The sequence below is a fragment of the Zosterops lateralis genome (genome assembly GCF_965231275.1).
Source record: "Zosterops lateralis genome assembly, chromosome: 31".
In the NCBI taxonomy this organism is placed as follows: domain Eukaryota; kingdom Metazoa; phylum Chordata; class Aves; order Passeriformes; family Zosteropidae; genus Zosterops; species Zosterops lateralis.
The window spans coordinates 550,767-564,747 of NC_139791.1; the positions used below are offsets into that span (position 1 = coordinate 550,767).

General features: G+C 47.2%; 1 protein-coding gene across 1 annotated transcript in view; it reads left to right on the plus strand.

The window, feature by feature from the left end:
- The window catches only part of TMEM145 (transmembrane protein 145), a gene marked incomplete at its 5' end in the record, with an annotated part of 17,137 nt that extends 7,814 nt beyond the window's left edge, over positions 1–9,323 (plus strand). The window contains 5 exon segments of the mRNA XM_083880783.1: positions 1,347–1,425; positions 2,810–2,903; positions 4,445–4,617; positions 7,566–7,686; positions 8,981–9,323. Of these exon segments, the coding sequence (XP_083736909.1) occupies positions 1,347–1,425; positions 2,810–2,903; positions 4,445–4,617; positions 7,566–7,686; positions 8,981–9,286 (773 nt within the window). The 3' untranslated portion in view covers positions 9,287–9,323.
- Between the last annotated feature and the right edge of the window lie 4,658 nt (positions 9,324–13,981).

A 13,981-nucleotide genomic window follows, 5' to 3' on the forward strand; every position in this document is an offset into this window, starting at 1 on the left:
GAAAATCAGGTGAAATTTGGGGGGTTTTGGCGAAATTTGGGGGGGGATTTGGGCAAAAATTTCGAGGAAATTTAGGGAAAATTGGGGGGTTTGGGGGGATTTGGGGGAAATTTGGGGGGAAATTTGGGGGGATTTGGGGGGAAATTGGGGGAAATTTGGGGGATTTGGGCAAAAATTTGGGGGGATTTGGGCAAAAATTTGGGGGATTTGGGGGATTTGGGGGGATTTGGGGAAATTGGGGGAAATTTGGGGGTTTGGGTGAAAATTGGGGGGTTTGGGAGAAATTTGGGTGGGTTTGGGCAAAAATTGGGGAAAACTTGGGGAAAATTTTTGTGGAGTTTGGGGGATTTGGGTGAATTTTGGGGAATTTGAGTGAAATTTGGGGGATTTTGGGGGGGTTTGGGGGGATTTGGGCAAGAATTTCGGGGAAATTTGGGGAAAATGAGGGGGGTTGGGGGGATTTGGGGGGAAATTTGGGGGAAATTTGGGGGAAATTTGGGGAAAATTCAGGTGAAATTTGGGGGGATTTGGGTGAATTTTGGGGGATTTGGGCGGAAATTTTGGGGAAATTTGGGGAAAATCGGGGGAGTTTGGGGGAATTTGGGGGGAATTTGGGGATTGGGGGGGAAATTTGAGGGATTTGGGGGGAATTTGGGGGATTTGTGGGGATTTGGGGGGATTTGGGGAAAATTTGGGGGGATTTGGGGAAAAATTTGGGGGGAATTGGGGGGATTTGGGGGGAATTTGAGCAAAATTTGGGGAAAATTCAGGTGAAATTTGGGGAGATTTGGGCAAAAATTTCAGGGAAATTTGGGGGGGTTTAAGGGGGATTTGGGAAAAATTGGAGGTTTGGGAGATTTGGGGGGAATTTGGGGGATTTTGGGGGGAAATTTGGGGGATTTGGGGGGAATTTGGGGACATTTGGGGGAGTTTAGAGGATTTGGGGGAAATTTTGGGGGAAATTTTGGGGGAATTTGAAGGATTTGGGAGAAATTTGGGTGATTTGGGGGAAATTTGGGGAAAATTTGGGGGAATATTTTTGAGAGATTTTGGGGAGGGTTTTTGGGATATTTTGGGGCCCTTTTTGGGGCAGTTTTGGGGTATTTTTGGGGGTATTTTGGGCCATTTTTGGGCCATTTTTGGGAATATTTTTGGGGATTTTTAGGGCCATTTTTGGGAATATTTTTGGGGATATTTGGGGCCATTTTTGGGCCATTTTTGGGCCGTTTTTGGGAATATTTTGGGCCATTTTTGGGACTATTTTGGGGATATTTTGGGCCATTTTTGGGACTATTTTTGGGTATTTTTGGGCCATTTTGTGACATTTTTGGGGGCTGTTCCCCCAGGGAAGCTCCTGTTCTCCGTCAGTTTCCTGATCTTCCTCCTGATGCTGATCCTGCTCGGAAAGGGATGGACCGTCACCAGGTCAGCGGTCACTCAATGGTCACTCACTGGTCACTCGGGGGGTCAGGGCTGGACTGTCACCAGGTCAGCGGTCAGTGGTCACTCTGGGGTCACTTGGGGGTCACTCTGGGGGTCAGAGGTCGCCTGAGGTCACTCAGGGGTCACTCTGGGGGTCAGAGGTCATTTAAGGGTCAGGGGTCACTCAGGGGTCACTCTGGGGGTCAGGGCTGGACCGTCACCAGGTCAGCAGTCAGTGGTCACTCTGTGGTCACTTGGGGGTCACTCGGGGGGTCAGGGCTGGACCGTCACCAGGTCAGCAGTCAGTGGTCACTCTGTGGTCACTTGGGGGTCACTCGGGGGGTCAGGGGTCATCTGGGGTCACTCTGAGGTCATTCTGGGGGTCAGAGGTCATTTAAGGGTCAGAGGTCACTCTGGGGTCACTCTAGGGGTCAGGGCTGGACCGTCACCAGGTCAGCGGTCAGTGGTCACTCAGTGGTCACTCTGCGGTCACTTGGGGGGTCACTTGGGTTCAGGGTCACTCTGGGGTAACTCAAAGATCACTCAGGAGTCAAAGGTCACTCAGGGATCAGGGGTCACTCAGGGGTCACTAATGGTCACTCTGGGGTCACCCAGGGGCTGGATCAGCCCGGGGGTCACTCAGGGGTCACTCAGGGGTCACTGTGGGGTCACTAATGGTCACTCTGGGGTCACTCAGGGGCCGGATCAGCCCGGGGGTCACTCAGGGGTCACTCAGGGGTCAGAGGTCACTAATGGTCACTCAGGGGTCACTCAGGGGCTGGATCAGCCCGGGGGTCACTCAGGGGTCACTCAGGGGTCAGAGGTCACTCATTGGTCACTCTGGGGTCACTCAGGGGTCAGGGGTCACTCAGGGGTCACTGTGGGGTCACTCAGGGGTCACTCACTGGTCACTCTGGGGTCACTCAGGGGCCGGATCAGCCCGGGGGTCACTGTGGGGTCACTCAGGGGTCACTGTGGGGTCAGGGGTCACTGTGGGGTCACTAATGGTCACTCTGGGGTCACTCTGGGGTCACTCAGGGGCCGGATCAGCCCGGGGGTCACTGTGGGGTCACTCAGGGGTCACTGTGGGGTCAGGGGTCACTGTGGGGTCACTAATGGTCACTCTGGGGTCACTCAGGGGCTGGATCAGCCCGGGGGTCACTCAGGGGTCACTGTGGGGTCACTAATGGTCACTCTGGGGTCACTCAGGGGCTGGATCAGCCCGGGGGTCACTCAGGGGTCACTGTGGGGTCACTAATGGTCACTCATTGGTCACTAATGGTCACTCATGGTCACTCAGGGGTCACTCAGGGGTCACTCAGGGGTCACTGTGGGGTCACTCAGGGGTCACTGTGGGGTCACTAATGGTCACTCTGGGGTCACTCAGGGGCCGGATCAGCCCGGGGGGCTCCGTCCGTCTGTCCGTCTACATGACCCTCTACAGCATCGCCCACATCGCCCTGCTCACCTACGAGGCCCAGGTGGGACCCCAAAATAACCCAAATTCACCCCAAAATTATCCCCAAAACATCCCAAAAATCCACAAAATTATCCACAAAATACCCAAAAATCACCCCAAAATTATCCCTAAAATTCACCCCAAAATTCACCCAAAAATTCCCAAAATTGTCCCCAAAAATCCACAAAACTCACCCCAAAAAATCCAAAATTCAGCCCCAAAATTATCCCCAAAACACCCCAAATTTGCCCCAAAATACCCAAAATCTGCCCCAAAATTCACCCCAAAAAAGCCAAAAAAATCCACAAAATTCACTCCAAAATTCACCCCAAAAATCCAGAAAATTCACCCTAAAATTCACCCCCAAATTACCAAAAATTCACCCCAAGATTATCCCCAAAAATCCACAAAATTAATCCCAAAATTATCTACAAAATACCCCGAATTCACCCCAAAATTATCCCCAAAATTTACCCCAAAATTCACCCCAAAATGTCCCAAATTCGCCCCAAAATTATCCCCAAAAATCCACAAAATTATCCCCAAAATAACCCAAAAATCACCCCAAAATTATCCACAAAATGGCCAAAAATTCACTCCAAAACTGACCCCAAAATATCCCAATTTTGCCCCAAAATTATCCACAAAATATCCAAAATCTGCCCCAAAATTCACCCCAAAAAGCCCAAAAAATCCACAAAATTCCCCCCAAAATTGACCCGAAAATTATCGACAAAATAACCAAAAATTCACCCCAAAATTGACCCTAAAACATCCCAAATTTGCCCCAAAATTATCCACAAAATACCCACAAAATTCACCCCAAAAATCCACAAAATTCACCCCAAATTCACCCCAAAATTATCCCCAAAAATCCACAAAATTCACCCCAAAATTCACCAAAATTCGTCCCAAAATTCACCCAAAAATACCCAAAATTCACCCCAAAATTCACCCCAAAAATCCACAAACTTCACCCAAAAAAAACCCCCCAAAATTCACCCAAAATTCACTCCAAAAATACACAAAATTCATCCCAAAAAATCCCCAAATTCGGAGCTCCGAGGCCCAGGTGAGACCCCAAAATTTGCTGCTTTTTTTGGCATTTTTGGGGGATAATTTGGGGCTGTTTTGGGGAATTTTTTCAGATATTTTGGGGATATTTTGGGGGATATTTTTGGGATATTTTGAGGATATTTTGGGGCTACTTTGGGCCTATTTTGGGGATATTTTGGGGCTATTTTGGGGGATATTTTCTGGGGGTTTTTTTGCATATTTTGGGGATATTTTCTGGAAATTTGGGGGCTATTTTGGGCCTAATTTAGGGAATATTTTCTGGATATTTTGGGGCTATTTTGGGCATAATTTGGGCATATTTTTCAGCTATTTTGGGGCTAATTTTTGGCATATTTTTGTACATTCTGGGGGCTATTTTGGAGATATTTTTGGGGATGTTTTGGGTATATTTTGGGACAATTTTGGGCAATATTTTCTGAATATTTTCAGCAACCTTTGGGCTATTTTTCCTCTATTTTCCCCTGACTTTGGGTGTATTTTTTGCAGTTCTTTGACCCCGGGCAGGTGCTGTACACCTACGAATCCCCGGCGGGGTACGGCCTCATCGCGCTGCAGTTCGGGGCCTTCGGCTGGTTCTGCGCCGCCGTCGGGGCCACCCTCAGCTCCGTCCCCGAGCGCCGCCACTTCTACCTGCCCTTCCTCGGCCTCTACACCTTCTGGTGGGTGCCTGAATACACCTGAAATACACCTGAAATACACCTGGGGCAGTGGGAGAAAACTGGGGGAAAATCGGAGAAAATTTGGGGAAAATCGGTGAAAATTTGACCAAAATTGGGGAGAAAATGAGGAAAATATGGGAAAAGATGGGAGAATAGGGGGGAAAAATGGGGAAAAAATGGGGAAAATTTGGGATTTGAGACACCTGGACACACCTGGGGACACCTGAAATACACCTGGGGACAAAAAATGGGGAAAAATTGGGGGAAATTTTGGGATTTGGGACACCTGGGCACAGCTGAGCTCCGTCCCTGAGCGCCGCCACTTCTACCTGCCCTTCCTCGGCCTCTGCACCTTCTGGTGGGTGCCTGAATACACCTGGGGGGCTGGAAATGGGGAAAAATAGAGAAAATTTGGGGAAAATCGGTGAAAATTTGATGAAAATCGGTGAAAAAATGAGGAAAATAGAGGGAAAAATGAGGAAAACATGGGGAAAATATGGGGAAAAATGGGGAAATTTGGGATTTGAGACACCTGGGGACACCTAAAACACACCTGGGGATAGAAAATGAGGAAAAACAGCAAAAATTGGAAAAAAAATTGGGGAAATTGGGGCAAATTGGGACACCTGGGCACAGCTGAGCTCCGTCCCCGAGCGCCGCCACTTCTACCTGCCCTTCCTCGGCCTCTGCACCTTCTGGTGGGTGCCTGAATACACCTGAATACACCTGAAATACACCTGAAATACACCTGAAATACACCTGGGGCAGTGGGAGAAAACTGGGGGAAAATCAGAGAAAATTTGGGGAAAATATGGGGGAAAAAATGGGGAAAATTGGTGAAAATTTGACAAAAATAGGTGGAAATTTGACCAAAATCAGGGGGAAAATTGGTGAAAATATGATGAAAATAGGGGGAAAAATGGGGAAAATTTGGGGGAGATTGGGGGATTTGGGACACCTGGGGACACCTGGGACAATGAGTGGAAACTGGGGGGAAATCAGTGAAAAATTGGGGGAAATCGGTGAAAATTTGATGAAAATCGGTGGAAATTTAATGAAAATAGGAAGAAAAATGGACAAAATATGGGGGGAAATGGGGAAAATATGGGGAAAATTATGAAAATTTGGGGATTGGGGCACCTGGGGACACCTGAAATACACCTGGGACAGCGGGAGAAAACTGGGGGAAAATCGGAGAAAATTTGACAAAAATAGGGGGAAATTTGACCAAAATCGGGGGGAAAATTGGTGAAAATTTGGTGAAAATTTGATGAAAATAGGGGCAAAAATGGGGAAAATAGGGGGGAAAATGATGGAAATTTGGGGATTGGGACAGCTGGGGACACCTGGGACAATGGACAAAAACTGGGGGAAAATCGGTGAAAATTTGACGAAAATCGGTGAAAATTTGATGAAAATTGGTGAAAAAATGAGGAAAATAGAGAGAAAAATGGGGAAAATATGGGGAAAATGATGAAAATTTGGGGATTGGGGCACCTGGGGACACCTAAAATACACCTGAAATACACCTGGGACAGTGGGAGAAAACTGGGGGAAAATCGGTGAAAATTTGACGAAAATCAGTGAAAATTTGGGGAAAATATGAGGGAAAAAATGGGGAAATTCGGTGAAAATTTGACGAAAATTGGTGAAAATTTGACAAAAATCGGTGAAAAATTGACAAAAATAGGGGGAAATTTGAAGAAAATAGGGGAAAAAATTGGGAAAATAGGGAAAAAAATTGGGGAAATTGGGGATTTGGGTCACCTGGGGACACCTGGGGACACCTAAAATACACCTGGGGGCAAAAAATGGGGAAAAATGGTAAAAATTTGGGGAAAATCAGTGAAAATTTGACAAAAATAGGGGGAAATTTGGGGAAAATCAGGAAAAAATTAGTTCGTTTGGGGGGGAATTTTGGGGGGATTTTTCGGGATTTTTGGGGTCTCACCTGGGGATGTTTTTTGGGAAATTTTTGGGGTTGTTTTTGGGGTCTCACCCGGGTGTTTTTGGGGGGATTTTGGGGAATTTTTGGGAGAATTTTTTGGGTATGTTTGGGGTTGTTTTTTGAGGTCTCACCCGGCTGTTTTCAGGGGGGATTTTGGGGGATTTTGGGGGATTTTTGGGGGAATTTTTGAGGATTTTTGGGGTTGTTTTTGGGGTCTCACCCGGCTGTTTTTAGGGGGGATTTTGGGGAATTTTTGGGGGAATTTTGGAGGATTTTTGGGGTATTTTTGGGGTCTCACCCGGGTGTTTTTTGGGGGGATTTTGGGGAATTTTTGGGGCAATTTTGGGAGGATTTTTGGGTGGATTTTTGGGGTCTCACTCGGCTGTTTTTAGGGGGAATTTTGGGGAATTTTTGGGGCAATTTTGGGGGTATTTTTGGGTGGATTTTTGGGGTCTCACCCGGGTGTTTTTGGGGGGATTTTGGGGTTGTTTTTGGGGGGGATTTTGGGGGATTTTTGGGGTGGTTTTTGGGGTCTCACGCAGATGTTTTTAGGGGGGATTTTGGGGAATTTTTGGGGCAATTTTGGGGTATTTTTGGGTGGATTTTTGGGGTCTCACCCGGGTGTTTTTGGGGGGATTTTGGGGTTGTTTTTGGGGGGGATTTTGGGGGATTTTGGGGCAATTTTTGAGGATTTTTGGGGTTGTTTTTGGGGTCTCACCCGGGTGTTTTTTGGGGGGATTTTGGGGGATTTTTGGGGCAATTTTGGGGGGATTTTTGGGTGGATTTTTGGGGTCTCACCCGGGTGTTTTTTGGGGGGATTTTGGGGTTGTTTTTGGGGGGGATTTTTGGGTTTTTAGGGTATTTTTGGGGGGATTTTTGGGGGGGATTTTTGGGGTCTCACACGGCTATTTTTGGGGGAGATTTTGGGGGGATTTTTGGGATATTTTTGGGTGGATTTTTGGGGTCTCACCTGGGGATATTTTGGTTTTTTTGGGGGCAGGTTCCTGGCGGTTCCGGTCTCGGCGCTCGTGGCCAATTTCGGGATCCCCAAATGGGCTCGAGAGAAAATCGTCAACGGGATCCAGCTGGGGACCCACCTCTACGCCCACGGCGTCTTCCTGGTCAGGGAGACCCCTCCCCAAATTCCCCTGAGCCCCAAAAACATCCCAAAAAATCCCCAAAAAAATCCCGATTCGAACGAGCCCAAAATGGCCCAAATCGCCCCAAAATTGGCCCCAAAATCGGCCAAAAATTCTGATTTTTCCTCAAAAAAATTCACATTTTTCCTCAAAAAATTCCCATTTTTCCTCAAAAAATTCTGATTTTTCCTAAAAAAAAATCCCAATTCAATTGAGCCCAAAATTGTCCCAAAATCCACCCAAAATTCTGATTTTTCCTCAAAAAAAATTTCAATTTTTCTTCAAAAAAATCCCCAAATTCCCCCCGGCCCCAAAAACACCCCAAAAAATTCCCCAAAAATCCCCCAAAAAAACCCGATTCAAACAAGCCCAAAATGGCCCAAAATGGCTCAAAATTGGCTCAAAATCTGCTCAAAATCTGCCCCAAAATCCCAATTTTTCCCATGAAAATCCCAATTTTTTCCCCCGAAATTCCCCCCAAAAAATCCCAAAATTTCCTCCAAAATTCTCAAAAAAATCCCCTCCCAAAAATCCCGATTTTTCCTCTAAATTTCCCATTTTTTCCCCTAAAATGCAACGAAAAATCCCATTTTTTCCCCCCAAAAAATCCCATTTTTTCACCAAAAAAATCCCAAAAAATCCCCCAAAAAACCCAAATCTTCCCCCAATTTTTGCTCCAAAAATCCCTCAAAAAAATCCCATTTTTTGCCCTAAAAATCCCATTTTTTCCCCAAAATCCCCAATTTTTTTCCAAAATTTTCCCAGAAATCCCAATTCTTCTCTCCCTGAAAAAAAAAGCCTTTTTTTTCCCCTCCAAAAATGCAAAAAAAAAAATCTGAAAAGAATTCGAAAAAAATCCCAAAAAATTTGGAAAAAAAATCGAAAAAATTTCAAAAAAAAACCGAAAAAAATTAAAAAAAAAAAATCCAAAAGAAAATTCCGAAAAAAGTCGAAAAAAATCCAGAAAAAATTCAAAAAAATAAAAAAAAATCCGAAAAAATTTAAAAAAAATCCCAAAAAAATCCAAAAAAATTTAAAAAAAAAATTTAAAAAAAAAATCCGAAAAAATTCAAAAGAATCCCAAAAAAATCCCCCCAAAAAAATCCCCTCACAAAAATCCCAATTTTCCCTCTAAAATTCCCATTTTTTCCCCAAAAATGCCCCTAAAAATCCCATTTTTTCACCAAAAAATCCCATTTTTTCACCAAAAAATCCCAATTTTTTTTCCAATTTTTCCAAAAAAATCCCATTTTTCACCCCGAATTTTTTATTTTAGGTCCTGACCCGGCCCTCGGCCGCCAACAAGAATTTTCCCTTCCACGTCCGAACGTCCCAAATCGGCTCCGAGCCGGGGGTGGGGGAGGGGCGGCTCCCCAAAGCCCCCCCCGGCCCCTCCCCCACCCCGGGGGGCTACGGGAACGTCACCTTCATCAGCGACAGCGTCCCCAACTTCACCGAGCTCTTCTCCATCCCCACCCCGGGCACGGGACAGCAGGTGAGGGGACAACAAATTTGGGGAAAAATTGCGAAAATTTGGGAAAAAACGGTGAAAAAATGGCGAAAATTGGGTAAAAAATGGTGAAAAAATGGGGAAAAAATGGGGAAAAAATGGGGAAAAATGGGGAAAAAATTCACTAAAGATGAGGGAAGTCATGGAAAAAATGGGGGAAGAGTTTGGGGGAAAAAAACCCAAAATTTGGGGTGAAAAACATGAAATTTGGGAAAAATCGTGAAAAAATAGTGAAAAATGGGGAAAAAATGGGGAAAAATGGGGAAAAAATCAGAAAAAAAAGAGCAAAATAATTCCCAAAATTTGGGGGAAAACACTCCAAAGAATGAAGGGAAAAGGTTCAAAAATTGGGGTGAAAAACATGAAATTTGGGAAAAATTGCGAAAACGGGAAAAAATCACGAAATTTGGGAGGAAAATGGGGAAAAAATGGGGGAAAAATGGGGTGAAAGGTCCCCAAGTTCACCGAGCTCTTCTCCATCCCCACCCCAGGGACAGGGCAGGTGAGGGGGACACGAAATTTGGGGTGAAAAATCAAAATTTTGGGAAAAAAAGGGAAAAAATGGTGAAAAAATGAAAAAAAAAGGAGAAAAAATGGTGAAAAAAATGAGAAAAAACGGGTAAAAAATGGGGAAAAATGGGGGGAAAAAAGGGAGAAAAATGACAAAAATGGAGGGAAGTCGAGGAAAAAATTGGGAAAGTGATGGGGGAAAGATTTGGGGTGAAAAAAATCGAAATTTGGGATAAAATAATGAAAAAATAGCGGAAATTGGGTAAAAACCAGCAAAAATTGCCAAAAAAATTGGGAAAGTGGAAAATAATCCCCCAAAACTGGGGGAAATACCCCAAAAATGAGGGGAAAAGGTTCAAAGTTTGGGGAAAAAAATCCAAAAATTGGGAGGAAATTCCCAAATTTGGGTTCCTGGGGGTGGGGGGGGATCCCAAATTGGGGGAAAAATTCTGAAAATTGGGAGGAAATTTCCAAACATTGGTGAAAATTCCCAAATTTCGGTTCCTGGGGGTGGGGGGGGATCCAAAATTTGGGGGGAAAACATCAAAATTGAGGGAAAAAAATCCATAAATTGGGGGAAAAATCCAAAAATTGGGGGGAAAAATCCAAAATTCGAGGGGGAAACTCCAAAAATTGGGGGGAAAACCCCAAAAACTGAGGGGAAAAATCCAAAAATTGGGGGGAAGATTCCAAAATTTCTATTTTGGGGTTTGGGGGGACCCCAAAACTCCCCCCAAATCCCCCCAAAATCTCTCCCCTCCCCCCCCCAGGTGCGGCCGCAGGTGGAGGAGACGCCGGTGGGGGGAGGGGCGGGACTTTGGGCCCCTCCCCCACCCAAAGGGGCCCCGCCCCCGCCCCTCCCCCACCCCGAATATTTCAGTGTCCACTCGGGGGGGGGGCGCCTCCTCTGAACCCCAAAATCCCACCCGGGGACCCCAAAATCTGCCAAAATCAGCCCAAAATTCAGCCCCAAATGGGACCCGGGGGACCCCAAAATCTGCCCCAAATGTGCCCCAAAATCCTGACCCGGGGTACCCCAAATTTTGCCAAATTCTGCCCAAAATCGCGACCCAGGGGACCCCAAAATCTGCCCCAAATCCCCACCTGGGGACCCCAAATTTGGCCAAAATCAGCCCAAAATTCTGACCCGGGAAACCCCAAAATCTGCCCCAAATCAAACCCCGAATTTTGCCAAATTCAGCCCAAAATTCTGACCCCAAAGGACCCAAATCCAGCCCTGATGGGACCCCAAAAAAACCCAAATTCAGCCCAAAATTCAGCCCCAAATGGGACCCGGGGGACCCCAAAATCTGCCCCAAATCCTGACCCAGGGGACCCCAAAATCTGCCCCAAATCCTGACCCAGGGGACCCCAAATTTTGCCAAATTCAGCCCAAAATCCTGACCCAGGGAACCCCAAAATTCAGCCCCAAATCCAGACCCGGGACCCCAAAATTTGCCAAAATCAACCCAAAATTCAGCCCTAAATGGGACCCAAAATCCTGACCTGGGGAACCCCAAAATTTTGCCAAATTCTGCCCAAAATCTTGACCCGGGGAACCCCAAATTGACCCCAAAATCTGCCCCAATTTTTGCCAAATTCAGCCCAAAACGGGACCCAGGAAACCCCAAAATTCTGCCCCAAATGGGACCCAAAATCCTGACCCGGGACCCCAAATTTTGCCAAAATCTCCCCAAAATCTGCCCCAATTTTTGCCAAATTCAGCCCCAAATGGGACCCAGGTGACCCCAAAATTCTGCCCCAAATGGGACCCAAAATCCTGACCCGGGACCCCAAATTTTGCCAAATTCAGCCCAAAATTGGGATCCAGAAAACCCCAAAATCCCAACCCAGGGAACCCCAAATTTGGCCAAAATCAGCCCAAAATCTTGACCCCAAGGACCCCAAAATTCAGGCCCAAATCCCCACCCGGGGACCCCAAATTTTGCCAAATTCAGCCCCAAAAATCCTTCCCCGAATCCGCCCCCGGATGTGCCAAACTTTGCCAAAATAAAGGAATTTTAAAGGAAATTTGAAGGGATTTTTATTGGGATTTTGAAGGGGATTTTAAAGGGAAATTTTGAGGGATTTTTAGAGGATTTTAAAAGGATTTTGAAGGGAATTTTTTAGGAATTTTTAAGGGATTTTTAAAGGGATTTTAATGGGATTTTTAAGGGATTTTAATGGGATTTTTAATGGGATTTTTGTGGGATTTTAAATGGAATTTTTAAGGGATTTTAAAGGAGATTTTTAAGGGATTTTAAATGGAATTTTAAAGGGATTTTTGAGGGATTTTTAAGGGACTTTTGAGGGATTTTAAAGGATTTTTTAAATTATTATTTTAAGAAATTTTTTATGTTATTTTAAAGGAATTTTTGAGTGATTTTAAACGAATTTCAAACTGATTTTTAAGGGATTTAAAAATATTTTTTGAATTACTCTTTTAAGAAAAAAAATTTATTATTTTAAAGGGATTTTTAACTGATTTTTAACGATTTTTAAACTGATTTAAAAAAAAAAAAAAAATTTAAGGTGATTTTTGACCCATTTTTTATTTTTTCCCCAAAAAAAATTTTGACTCCGGGTGGGGGAGGGGCAAGATCAAAGGGGGGAGGGGTTTCCCACGCCCCTCCCCCACCCTCCTCCCTCCCTGCCCCTCCCCCACCCTTTATTTGGGTCAAATTTGGGGCTTTTTTTGGGGTGGGGGAGGGGCGGGAAGTCAAAGCGGGGGAGGGGCGGATTCAGGGTGGGGGAGGGGCCCAGATTTCTTTCCCACGCCCCTCCCCCACCTTTATTTGGGTCCAAATTTGGGGTTTTTTGGGTCGGGTGGGGGAGGGGCGGGAGATTAAAGTGGGGGAGGGGCGTGGGAAACACACCCTGACCCCTCCCCCACCCTTTATTTGGGTCCAAATTTGGGCTTTTTTTAGGTCGGGTGGGGGAGGGGCGGGCTCAGGGTGGGGGAGGGGCCCAAATCTCTTTCCCACGCCCCTCCCCCACCCCGTATTTGGGTCCAAATTTGGGCGTTTTTTGGGTCGGGTGGGGGAGGGGCGGGCGATTCCCCATCCCGGCGGTTTTTGGGGTGTCGGGTGGGGGAGGGGCGGGTGCAGGAAACGCCCGAAACTTCCTCCGGATCCTCCCGCCCCTCCCCCACCCCCCCCCCTCGAGCGGGGACACCCCGAGGCTGCACCGGGGGCACCTCTGCCCCTCCCCCACCCCAGGGGGGTCATCTCTGCCCCTCCCCCACCCTCGGGGGGGTCACTCCTGCCCCTCCCCCACCCTGAGCTGCCCCTCCCCCACCCTCAGAGGTCACCTCCGCCCCTCCCCCACCCTCAGGGGGGTCATTCCTGCCCCTCCCCCACCCATCTCCGCCCCTCCCCCACCCCCAAATTTGGGGAGAAAAATTCGGGAGGCCGAGGCAGGTAAGGGGTGGGGGAGGGGCGGGGGGGGGGGTTTGGGGACATTTGGGGACCTTTAGGGACACCTTGGGGACATCTGGGGACACTTGGGGACACTTTGGGGACACTTTGGGGACATTTGGGGACGTTTGGGGACATTTTTGGGACACCTGGGGTGGGGTCAGGGGTGATTTGGGGACATTTAGGGACACTTGGGGACACTTTGGGGACATCTTGGGACGTTTTGGGGGCACTTTGGGCGGGGTCTGGGGTGGCTTGGGGACATTTGGGACACTTGGGGGCACTTTGGGGACATTTTTGGGACATTTGGGGACGTTTGGGCACAATATGGGGACATTTGGGGACATTTTTGGGACACTTTTGGACGTCTTGGGACATTTGGGGACACCCAGAGACATCTGGGGTGGTTTGGGGACACCTGGAGACACTTTGGGGACACTTTGGGACATTTGGGGACACCTCGGGCGGGGTCAGAGATGGTTTGGGGACATTTGGGGACACCTGGGGCCCTTTGGGGACATTTTTGGGACACTTGGGGACATCTGGGGACACCTGGGCACAATTTGGGGACACTTGGGGACATTTTGGGGACACTTTGGGTGTGGTCTGGGGACATTTGGGGACATTTTGGGGACATCTGGGGACACCTTGTGGACAGTCTGGGGACATTTGGGGACATTTTTGGGACACTTTGGGGACACTTTGGGGGGGTCTGGGGTGATCTGGGGACATTTGGGGACACTTGGAGACACTTTGGGGACATTTTTTGGGACATTTGGGACACCTTGGGTGGGGTCTGGGGTGATTTGGGGACACTTGGGGACACCTGGGGACAATTTGG